The 13048-nt window shown below is 34.7% G+C and overlaps 2 protein-coding genes across 2 annotated transcripts; both read right to left on the minus strand.

Annotated features, from left to right (window-relative positions):
- Positions 1-3584: 3584 nt before the first annotated feature.
- On the minus strand, positions 3585-4620 carry LOC106941501 (olfactory receptor 2AT4-like). The gene has a single exon (XM_015024550.1). It carries the CDS (start codon positions 4576-4578, stop codon positions 3601-3603), a length of 978 nt encoding a protein of 325 aa, XP_014880036.1. The 5' UTR covers positions 4579-4620; the 3' UTR covers positions 3585-3600.
- A 4933-nt stretch (positions 4621-9553) lies between these two features.
- On the minus strand, positions 9554-12739 carry LOC106941500 (putative gustatory receptor clone PTE01). The gene is made up of 2 exons (XM_015024549.1): positions 11506-12739; positions 9554-9613 (listed from the first exon to the last, which is right to left on the minus strand). Exons 1-2 carry the CDS (start codon positions 12400-12402, stop codon positions 9554-9556), a joined length of 957 nt encoding a protein of 318 aa, XP_014880035.1. The 5' UTR covers positions 12403-12739.
- Positions 12740-13048: the final 309 nt, after the last annotated feature.

A 13048-nucleotide genomic window follows, 5' to 3' on the forward strand; every position in this document is an offset into this window, starting at 1 on the left:
AAGAAAATACCTTTAAAAACTGAAAAGCACACAATAGATCAAACTGAATCCTTATTTGACATAAAAAAAATATGCTTTGCAGTAATTAGTTTGCATGTAACTGATCAAAATTATTGTTCTGTTGTAAACTATTGATGTCGATTGTGATATCCTGATTCTTCTTTACCACATTTCTTTCAAGACAAAACCAGTTATGTTTTACTATCCATTTACATATAAATTCAAGGGAACTGATTGCTAAGTTATGAGTTTTCAGTCTAATAAATAAATGATATCTTAGCTAAGTGACTAATTAGTTCTTTCATTTTGCTCATACCTTTCACAAAAAGTTGCACCAAGCTTCTCTGATTTCTCGCCAGGTGGTTGTCTGCTTAAAACCCTCCTTCAATACACCTTTTGATGCAGGCAGTTGTTGTTCATCGTCTTTGCTTTCTCTAGGGATTTCTGATGTTTTCATTTTAGTTCTCATTTGGGTGATAGTTTTCATCCCTCACATGACCAGAGGTTAGATCTTTATAATTTTTTGATGATCATTATAGTGGATCTAATGCTTTCTCAAAAGAGTTTCAGTAATCCTTCACTGCTTTAGCTGACAGTAAATTTTTGACATTATTACCACATTTTTGTTAGGTTGATACTTATATACAGTTCTTTTCTTGCTAAACATTACATTGGTCTCAAATGGCAAGTGCAAATTGCTTTCTTTGTTAGAAATGACAACGACTGACCAATGAATCCTTACAAATTCAATTATTTGCTATTTGAAATGCTATCCTGGTACAGAGGTGGAACTTTCACACATTGAAGGTTTGAGAAATCTCAAACTGGGTTTTAATAATTCTACTATTAGAGTAGAACAATCTAGTTCATGTTCGATGACTATAAGTTATTAAAATGTTTACAGTACAGCAGAATAAATATTTTAAATGTCGTGAAAAATTAAGTGTAATAGTCCTTTACCCTATTTATGCGTTTCTAAACGCCTCTCCATTCTGTTAAACAAAATTTAACAGAAACAATATTTAGCATAGATAGTTTTAATTTATTCATCTTTAGGAATTGGTGAAATGTTTTGGCCTTTTAATTTGCCTTGCATGTCTGAAGTATGGCCAAAAGCTCTAAGCAAGAACACCCAACGCTGACTGAAAGGCTTCCTTCACTTCCTCCACCTCATGGCTAAAACTACATTCACACTACAATTCTAAAACGACACAGAAAATAATCAACGTCATCGTTCACAACGTCTTCTGTTCACTGATTGGCCCAGTAGTAAATCTGCCAGAAGGAATCCAAGTGAAAGGGAGAAAATGCAGACTGTGCTGTAAGTGAGATTTTATTCAAGTGGAATTGCACAGGAAGTAAATGAGCAGGCTATTATCCAGTATGACAAATGGTACAAAACTAAAGGGTGCAAAAAAAAAAACCCAAAAAAACATTGTGGCAAAATTTATTATTCACATCAACAGTTTTGTTGCTTTCACTGACTTGTTTGTGCTAAAATATATATAAATATTCCCAGGTTATTTTTTTTTCCAACACAAGTATGTGGATTTTTTTGCACGATTTGCTTTGGATCCTTTGGGGCAACACTAAGTGAAAGATTTTTTTGAAGTGTGACTGGAAGAATACAATTTCTGTACTTGATGCTGGATGACTGGATGACTCTAGCGCGAGCAACCATTACGGACACCAGGGATTTCAAGGTAAATGTTTATTGAACAGGGAAAATGTTTGAATGATTTGTCTGCAGGAGGGAGAACACTAAGCCAGGACCGGATCCACACTGGAAGACAGTTTCGAGACAGATTCTAGCTTTGTTAAAAATATAAAGCAATCAAGGGAAGGTACAAGCACCAACAGATCTGGTGGTTGACTGCGTGGTGTTTCAGACGATCAATTGTGATTAGTAGTCTTACGCTCCTTACCAGGTGGATATGGATGGAGGGTGGACAGGCAAGCGAGTACTGGAAATGGGCCACACAGGTGGGTGATCTGAACAGGAGCAGCGAGGAGGATGAGAGCAAGACGCCCGGAGAGGAAATCCACAGGGCTGAAGGATCAGCGTTGAACCGAAACGCAAAGGATCAACGTGGAAGGAGAAGATCGAAGGCAAGTTATGTAACAAATCGTTTGTGTATAATGGAGCACAGACTCTGGTGTATTTACCAGAAGCATTAGTTAACCATCTGGCGTCTGTCTCTGGGAATCCACTCCCCTAGATCCTGCTTTTTTATGAGGGTAATTCACACCACCTGAAAACTGCACCTGCTGATCACACCTTACAGAGGAAGAGGGGAAGCAGAACCCAAGAAGCAGCACACCAGTCTGTTGGTACGACAGTACTTGTACTTAAGAATTTGAAGAGGTGTAACTGTCTTTTATTTGTGCAAGACCAAAAAAATATATATTACATCATATAAGCTAGAGGAGTTTTCTCTCTGACTTTAACTTCACAGTTTCGTTAAAAATACTTTTGCACCAAAAATACATCCATACCGAACTTTGCAGACAAGTCAGTGGTACATGTAATTTTCATATATTGAGAACTTTGCAAAAGTTGCAGCAGATAAAAGCTCAACAACATGAGGGCTTTCAAAACACCCGTTGAACCTCTCAAGACTTACACCAATCTTTCTTGGATCCATGCCCAACAATAAACAGGAAGGCAGTCATCTTGAATTGATCTTGCAATTTTGACAGCTTATAACCTATGCACGATCAAATTCCTCCTAGAGGTTTTAAGGTACAAAAATTGGGGTTTGCTCATAAGTCATGGGGGATGTAAAGTTATCAAAATCCTGACTTTTTGTGCATCTTGTAATCAGGCCTCACAATTTGACTACCCGCCATAGAAAAAAACAAAAAAAGAACTGTTAAAACTCTTAGAAAAGCATGCCTCCGAGGCTCATGGCAACAGGAAGTGGAATGATTTAGTCTGAAAGGTTCATATTTAGTCCCTTTTACCTAATCAACATATAACTTAGCCCAGGGACAAAAGACAAGTTCATGTAACTTGTTGTCCAAGTCCTATGAAACCATTTAAACATGGTTGAAAATGTTCCTATTTGTCTAATCTGGCATATGTACAAAAATATTTATTAAATGTGAGATTAAAAGTTTTTTGTTTTTTTTTCCAAAGATTTACTTTGGCACTTCTGGCCTTTTCCCAGCAATCAGACAAAGAGAGAAGGAGAGGATGATATACAGCAAAAATCTCAAGGTTGGGAATCAAATCCAGAACAGCTGTTCTGCAGACTATAGCCAGAATATTTAACTTTGGTTTAAATATTCCCACAGCTGTATATTTTGTTTATCTGGTGTTTTTCTTTGTTTTCATAATGCTGTCTGTCAGATTTCTGGATTTTTAACGGTGCTACAGTATTTTGATTAACTTAGACACATGAATAAAACAAAAATTCTGAAAATATTTTATTTTTCTTACAACCAACAAGTATGTGAGTAATGCAGTCTATCAAATCAGCATGCTGAAAAGAAACTATGAAACAAGCCACTGTTTGATGATCTCATTTTACTTTTTAAAAAATTCATGGATAATTGACATGACACGGTTAAATATGAAGATAAAGATACCACTTATAATTAATGTGCTGGTCTGTTCATTGTGAATTGATGAAACCTGGACTTTTCTTTGTAGAATTGTTTCATCAAACACTCTCTGATGTCTTTAGCTCGTAGGCAGTATATGAGTGGGTTTATCATTGGAGGGACAAGGCTGTAAAGCATTATGATTACTATTCGGAGATCAGCACTAAATTTAATTCCAGCTTGACTAGCAAAATACACAAAACATCGAGGTACATAATAAAGTGAGATTATTATCAGTTGAGTACTACATGTTGACAGAGACTTTCCACAGTTTCCCAAATTTGTTACTTTACTTATTTCTATAAATATTGAAGAGAATGAGAAAAGTATAAAGGCCAGAGGTCCCAACAGTGTAATCATTGCACCCACAAAAGCTGGAAAAGAATAAGGGGCTCTGTCTGTGCAGGCCAGGACTGTCACTCCAATATGATCACAGTAACAGTGATTGATTATGTTTGATGCACCGTAAGGAAGAGGATATGCTCTAATAACCATCATTAAAGGGGATGCAATAGCAACAATCCATGCAGTCACACTGAGGATATGGACTGTGAATTTTTTAACAATGGTTGTATATCTGAGTGGATGACAGACAGCACAGTACCTATCAAAAGCCATCAGTGCAAATATAAAAGAATTTACTGAACCCAAATAGTGAACAAGGTACAGCTGGACAAAACAAGCAGTAAAAGAAATGCTCCCTGATTGAAACCAGTATCTACTGATGATTTTAGGTAAAGTTGTTGTGCTGAAGAGAAGGTCACAGGCAGACACATTTAAAATGATGTAGTACACTGGTTTATGAAGACTCTTGTTGGTTGCAAATAAGAAAAAAACTGTAGCATTTGCTTTCACAGTTACCACATAGACTAAGAATAATACAGCTGAAGCGAGACCGTAATATTGTGGATGGAGTCCAGGAAAGCCAGTTAGTATGAATTCAGTTACTCTGCTTTGATTCCCCTCTGACATGATCTCGAAGAAAATACCTTTAAAAACTGAAAAGCGCACAATAGATCAAACTGAATCCTTATTTGACATAAAAAAATGCAGTAATAGTGAATTAGTTCTCATGTAGCTGATCACAAATTATTGTTCTGTTGTAAACTATTCATAGTATTACTATTGATGTCAATTTTGATATCCTTGTTTACTACTTTTATTCTGCTAAGTTATGGGTTGTCATTCTAATAAATACATTTAGATGGCTAAATTTGTATTTAGTTCCTTCATTTCACACGTACCTTTCACAAAAGTTGCACCAACGTTCTCTGATTTCTCAACAGGTGGTTGTCTGCTTAAAACCCTCCTTCAATATACCTTTTAATGCAGGTAGAGTTATTGTTCAACCTCTTTGCTTTCTCTAGGGATTTCTGATGTTTTCATTTTAGTTCTCATTTGGGTAATAGTTTTCAACTCTAACTTGAACAAAGGTTCATATTTTATTGATTATCATTAAAGTAGATGTGATGTGTTTCAGTTTAATGAAAGTTTGCATTCATTGGATCCCTGAAATGTAATCAAAACATAAGACAGTAGGAAGAATAGATATTTATATTTATAGACATCATGAGAATGGTGGACAAAGCAACTGATGGACACATAGTACTTTTGAGATATTTCCACTGCTTATTTAACTGCTTTCTCACAACAAAAATATGTATGACTACTCTTAATTTTTAGATACTTACAAGGAGCTGTACAATTAACCATTTTTATTAACTTGCTGGGTATTTTTGAAACATTTGCATAGAATTAAAGCCTTCCTAATCATCCATGGAATTTACATATGGTGTCTGGTATTTTACTGAACTCTTTCAAATACACCAGATGGTTTTCACAACTTGTCTTACTTTCCTCTGACTTGTCTGATACTTTCCAAAGTGTCAGGAAAGAACTTCTTCATTAAATTCTAGAAGATACCTTGCAAATACTTTTACAGATTTGGAGAAAGTATCTAATATATTCTAGCAAAGATTCAAAGGGTACGTGAAGAAAATTTAATTTCTTTTTTTATAGCTTCTGCCTGCACAATAATTTAGTATGCTTGCCTTATCAACTATAGAGGATGAATAAATATTTAGCTATAACTTCATCTGCCTAGCTATAAGCTCATCTGTGAATAAAAAAAGTAGATTTGTAAACTGCATAATGACTTTTTATGAAGGTAAACAAACACAAGGGGTAAAGTAGAAAAAAATCAGCAGCATTTTCTAATTGATGTTACCCAGCTTTTTGGACTTTTCCTTGGAATGAATATTAAAATAGTGGAGAGTGACATGAATTTGAAAACAAATCCCCAGAGAGGTCAATGGAGGTAAAACAGATTTAATAATGCTAATGGTTTAGGAATCCCACTAGAGTAAACAACTGTATTTTATGATAAGCCCAGTGAGTATTTAAAGTGATGTTAATAGAGGACTGCTAATATCCCCAGTGTTCAATAGAGGTCTCAGAGCATATGTTTCGTCTTACCTGAGCGGATTTTGTGAACCACACAGCTCCCAAGTCTATCTAAGTAATAAGTACAGAATGTGAACATTGTGAGAATTTTAAACTATCATAGCTTTACACATTGTGATTATCATTATTTATGAGAGCAATAGTTTTAGCCTACTAATGTAAGCATATTTCACTTTGTTGAAATGTTTCACTTCTTTTTCTTAGAGGTGTAACAATATAAAGAGAAAAATAGACTAATGCAACTATTTTGTGGATTTTTTTTTCTTCAAATAATTGATTCAAATTTTTTTTCATCTTTTTAACATTTTTTTAGAGATCCTTATTGAAGTTGAAATATTTTGTCACTCTCTACAAGTTTTCAATTGTTTGTGCCATGCGTCCACATGGAAATAGAGTATTTAAGGGAACTAAAAGAGTAAAACAGGTTGCAGAGTGAAAATTTCACCCTTGTATAATCATGTGGATAGCAAAAGTGCAATTTTGTGAAAATGCTAATCTTTTAGCCCACCTGTAACCTGACCTATAACTCCAAACACATCATACATGTAACACAAACAATGGTCGACTACATGTTCATGACATTGAACATGTAGTCTACACATATGTTGTTGTATTGACTGTTAAACTTGTGCAGGCTTTATATACATGTTCCATACTCTACTTTAAGCACCACTTACAGGAGTAAAAATTGTATTTTGAGGCATTCTTGATGTCTCTGTGTGGATGAAACTTTTTTGCAATGTGGGTGTTTTTTTGAAACTGACATTTTTTAAGAAAAACATTCCTCTGTATTTGTGACTAGGATGCCAGTGAATGTATATTTTGAATGTTAAGCATTTAAAATCTTTAAAAAAAGGAATTTCTTTAATACACAAATATGTAGCATAAGAAAAACTGTTTGTACAAAAGTTTAACAAGGACCAATGTTGCATAAGATTGTTTTCAGTTGAGAACTTTCTTACTCTCCTAAGATGCATTCTGGGGAAACTAGCACACTAATTACACCCTTGAGATGACGACTGGCATGAGACCTCAATTAGCTTCCTCATAACATTCATTTGTGCTGTTTCTTTTTTTGATTGTGTAAGGTTTGAAAACAAAACATAAAAACTTTGAACTACTGTAAACTCATTTATCACAAATTGAATAAGACTGCTAAACAAGAGGAATAAGGGATGAAAAAATATTTGGTAACACTTTATTTGAAGGGGGGTGAATAAGACTGTCATGACACTTTCATAAACATGACATAACACATGTCATGAACATGAATAAGCCTTCGTGAATATTTATGACTGTTGTCATAAAGCGTCATTTGGTAAATTATGACACTTTTAATACAAAGTTGACATTATTCAAAATGTCTTTGTTATGACAACTTGACATTAACCAAGAAATCATTACTGTTTAAACTTTACCTTTAATAACATAAAGTTACCTGATTTTTTAAGTGCAATCAGTAATACAGCAGCAATTAGCAAGCATCTGGTGGAACTGCACATCTACTGAGATCATTAAACAAGCTACTTAATGAAATGCTGGTAAAAGTGATAATAGAGGAGAGATGTTATGATGACTTCCTTTTAAAGAGAAAGAGACCCAATTTCTAGGTGCTAAATTACATCAAGTTTATTTTAAGTCATAATGGATTTATATATAGCATTTTTTTTAATGTAAAATGAAGATAAGAGGGTTACTGGATTGTGCTATAAAATGCATAATATTGCCCCTTTAACATAGAAACTCTTGGACTGACAATTCTCTGAACAGAATAAACTGAACAAATTGACTTGACATTAACTTAACTGAATAGAAATGGGAATGTCACATACTCCAAAAATGCCACAGGGTCGGTGTTGTTTTTTACTTGCTGCACATTATGAAAAATATTGGAAATTAAAAAAAAGTAACACAAAGACTATCATAACATTCCTGTAATGCTGTACTTTTAAAACAATGCATGACACTGTCTGTGAAATGACCAGCTATTTTTTTCCCCACTTATATTATGAATGTGTTGGAAGAGTAAGTAAAAAAGAAAGGATTTCATGTAAGGAATGGTTTATCTTTGCATTTTTACCACTCACAATTGGTGCAAACCTGCTTCATCTTTCACATAGTTTAGGTAATGACCAATGATAATTAAACATTTTGTGTTGGCTTTGACTTTTCCTCCAACTTAGAAATGTAGTGACTTAGGTTAGCAAAGTCTGGAGTCATTTAGCAGCCTGATGTGAAATGCCTATAAAAGTAATGCTTTTTACTGGGAAGAGGTCTAAAAGTCAGGCAAGCCTCCCCTTCAGCACAAATAACAAATGCCAGTGCTGCCACCTGCTGGGAGAAAAAGGAAACACTCAACTGTTCCATTTTGATCCAGCAGAAAATTTGTTCGTTTAGATCACTTTGGTGTTGTTAGAGTAATCTACACTTTAACAACACCAATGTGTTTTATAGCTGGAGATGCTATCTCTCATCTTTCCCAACAGAGGGCCGAAAGCTCATATTTTAGATTTATAGTTAGATTTTATGTCATAGTTAACCTTACATATTATGTATGTTTGCATGTAGTTGCTGTTAATTGTATTACAGATTATATATGAATTGTCACATTAGCACTGTAATTATGTATAATAATATCAAATTTCCCATAAAAATATCAACCAAGCAGTTAAAAGGGGGCTAGTCTGTCAAAAACTAACAGGCCACGTTTCCTTCCCTGTCCATCTCTGGTTCTAACAACTTCCCTTTTTAAAATTTTGTTTTAAGAGTCCAACTCTATTCACTATTTTATATAGATACAATTAGGCGCTTTACAAAAAATTCATTTCAGTTCAATTCCAGTTCATCCTAGTTTTCAAACAGAATTCAGATGTTTTGAATCTGCTAGTTCTTCCACATACCAGGCTGAATACCAAGGAGGATCGAACCATTCAGCCATTCAAGAATTTTGAATGCTGCACCACTACAGCTGTCCTTAGTTGATTATGTGGATATTTTTAAAAAGCAGTTAAAAACTTTCTTCTCTGAACAGACTTTATTTTAAATGTTTATGGCGACTGTGGGCAAATCCTGAGTTTTTGAATGAGTGTTTGACTCCGTGGGTAGGTTCGATCTCAGCTTCCTCTTGCCACAGGACGATGTGCCCCTGGGCAAGGCACTTAACCCCAAGTTGCCTACCGATCTACGCATTGGTGGATAAATGTGACTCTAGTGCAAAATGCTTTGAGTGGTCAAAATGATTGGAGCAGGGCTACATAAGTTCAGTCCATTTACCATTAATTTTTATTGTGTATTATATGTTGCTTTGTCATTTTTTCCATTGATTGTTGAGAAGGTCAGTTTTTGAGCAGAGAAGAAGCGACCTTGTTTCAATAAATTGCATATATATTTTTTAAATCAACATAACACTTTAGTCTTTTGAGAGATGCCTATCTCCTTTACTTTCAGAAAAATGTATTTGTTGAACGAATCAAATCTAAATTTATTAGTGGTAAGAATAATTTAGAGTTTTACTGAATCTATTGTGTTGAATTTGTAACTTCATCTACGATAAATAAATAAAACCAACAAGACAATGTTATTTCAAAAGACTCTTTCAGACAACTTTATCCAAAGTTGTGAAACCAAATAGAGCTTGTTTACAGCATTGCATCACGACACCCTCTGAGGTTCATTACCAGGGAAAAGTACAGAGATGTCACTCTGGAGGGCTCACTGTGGCACATCTAGTGTTGCTTCTTTGTAAACAGTTAGGTCATTAACCTAATGAGCAAAGTTTATATGGAAACAGTCACCAAGTATTGGTAACCATAACACAACAGTTTTCTTTTCAAAGTACCAAAGTTCAATGAGAAGTTGATTCCCAAACTGGGTGATGACACACTCAGAGCCAGCCAATCAGATGATGAAAAGAACATAGTGCTGGCTGTTTGTCTTCATCAGTTCAGAAGTTATTGGCAAATAACACACCATTTGATTTCAGTTTAATTATTTTTGTGATTTTATGTTTTGTGGTATTTCCAGTATCCCGTTATACACCACATAAAACCTTTACAGTGAGGTGACACCAGTTCATTATTCAAACATTTAGGATTGTGATGTCCTGGATGACAAAGAATCTACAACAAATTCAGTTAATATATCTGTTCTTGTGTAACATGTCATAATGCCCAGAATGTGCTGTATTACAAACTACTGATGGATATAATATTCAATTGCTGAAATACCCCAGTGATATACAAAATAAGAAGTATTAACTTTGTGATTTAGTTTTACATTCTATCTGATGATGCTTTTACACCTGTTCCCTGTGACACAGTAAAGGGTATTTCCATTCTACTTTTTTCTATTTATTCAAGGCTCTACAAAATAGATGGATTGATGAGAATCTAATTGGTGATTGACCTTATTAAATTAAGACTGCATCTGGCATCAAAGTAGACAAGCTACAGCAACTAAATTGAAACACCAATGAAATTAGGATTCGTATGACCTTCAACCATGTGAATCCATGGATCACATAGTTGCTTACATGTCTATTATTCATAACAACACCAAACATTTCAATTTTCACTTTCAACAGCTCATATTTGTTCATTAGCTAATCAGGAAACAATAACATTTTCTTTTTAATTGCCCTGGACCAATCATAGTTAATATTATTAGTAATAGTAACAGCAGCATTACTATTGTTACTCTTTATACAAATGACATTTTTCAGCTCACGTCTTCTTATACTCCATAATTTGCTTTGCAAAAGCCTTCCTTGCATTTTGTAGTCCTAATGACCGTAAGAAGTGTAACATTTGTCCTTATGTGCAAAACACTGAAAGTTAGTAAAAGCTGAAAAATACCTCCATTCCTTTTATTTTTATTAGTTACGTATTTAAACAAAGACACCTGTTTAAAAGTTCAAATAGGTATACATCATTTAAATTTGCAAGCAAACATAACATGAAAATGCAACATAAAAGAGCTGTAAGCACAAGAGACCAGGTTAATTGAAAGTGTTAATAAAATGTTCAACATAGTAGGATGATGAAAACATTTTTATTGCACACTATAGCTGCACACTATAACAAAAAAGTGAATTAATGGACTAACATTGTTACAACAAACTTTACTAGGACACGGGCCCAGATGGATTGAACTTAAAGTAAATTTATGAACTGAATTACTCACAATAAATTAAAAAAAATCACACATACAAACTGAAATGTTTCTAAAATGCTGAACATATTGGTGGCTCTATTTTTTTACAATGATCACTTAAAGAAGGAAACATTCCCTGTACGTTTAGAAACATTACAAAAACTGATTAAATGCAAGTTCACACAACAAATAAAGCAGTTTTTCATGGAGACAGTTTGCATTAGCCACAGTTTAAGTAATAAACTATTCACAAAGAATATGTTTATTCTTGAAAAAGTTAAGCACCTTTTCACGAATTTCTTTTGTTTTCAATCCATAAATTATTGGATTTAATGTTGGGGGGAAGATTAATGTCGACACTCCCATAAATCTTCTTAAATGTGGTGAAATATTCTGCAGTCTGTAAGATATGATTGTAAAGAGGCCCAAGCACTCAAACAAAAGAAAAACAAAAAGATGTGTGGCACATGTCTGCAGAGCTTTCGCTTTGGTGTCCGACTGTCTGGATCTAAAACATGCAATAAGGATGCGAAGATATGTATAAAAAACCAGACCATTAGCTATCACTTGTGTAGTAGCACTTATAAAAAGACCATAGATGTTATTAATGGTTGTATCTTCACATACCAAAGTCAACAAACTTGGGTTATCACAGTAGGAGTGTGTTATTTCAGATCTACAGCGGTACAAACGCAAAAGAAGAATAAAAAGCACAGCTATTAAAACCACACAAGAAGACCAAACTAATATGATTATTTTCATAATGTGAGCATTAGTCATTACAGTGTTGTAACGCAAAGGGTAACAAATGGCGATGTATCTGTCATAGGCCATTGCAGTCAGGATGAACACTGAACCGGCTGCATAGATATGGATAAAAAAAGCTTGGATAATGCAAGCTGACAACTGGATCCTTCTGCTGTTTGTCATTATCTCCTTAATGAGGTGTGGAAAGAGTGCTGAAGAACCTATCAGGTCATTGATGGGAAGGTTCACCAGGAACAGATGCATTGGCTGATGCAAAGATTTGTTCAGCACAATGGTGAAGATAATGGTAAGGTTACAGAAGAGGATGATCATGTAGTTCAGGGTTGCAAAAAGGAATGCAGGGAAGACGCCTTCATGAGGGAGATCATAGCCTTTAAGCTGTAAGACATATGACGTATTATGCATGATGTCCATCCTTTCAGTTTCTCAAAGTGTGAATAAAAAAAACAGTTTAACAAGCTCTGAAGCTCTGTATTTAGAATATGGCATTTAAAAGCAAAATGACATCAGAAGACTTCAGAAGAACGGACGGTGTTGGCATAAAGTAAAACCTTAAAATAACATTGATTCTGATAAATGTCGAAACGCTCCAGGTCTACAAACAATTCACATACGATTTTTAACTTTTTTACCACTTGAACGTAATTTCAAATAAATCAAGTGAAACAGCAAAATCACACAGTCTGTACTCATTCATAAAGCAGAGCACATTTTTGCATTGTTGCCTATTGACCAGTTGTGCTGATGTACAACTTTCTAGAACTAACTGGCAAGACATTGGAGGCAGTGCGATATTTATTTTCTATACAACTCCCATGGGAGTTACAGGATTGTGTTTTTTCTTACAATATGTGGTTAACAGGGTAACGGCCAGGGGTTAGAAACTATGTGTCGGCTAATTGTTGCTACTAGCGCTCTGTAATACATCCTTGAGGGTAAAAGTCTAAATAACCAGTGACCAGGATGTGTTGGGTCAACAGAAAGCTGCCCTTTTGCTGGCCCTGTACCGGTCATGAGTAGAGCAAAGGTCAGTTCTGATAATCCTGTCTGCAGACCTGAT

Source organism: Poecilia latipinna, unplaced genomic scaffold (genome assembly GCF_001443285.1).
Source record: "Poecilia latipinna isolate Pla-1442-1.1 unplaced genomic scaffold, P_latipinna-1.0 Scaffold3705, whole genome shotgun sequence".
In the NCBI taxonomy this organism is placed as follows: domain Eukaryota; kingdom Metazoa; phylum Chordata; class Actinopteri; order Cyprinodontiformes; family Poeciliidae; genus Poecilia; species Poecilia latipinna.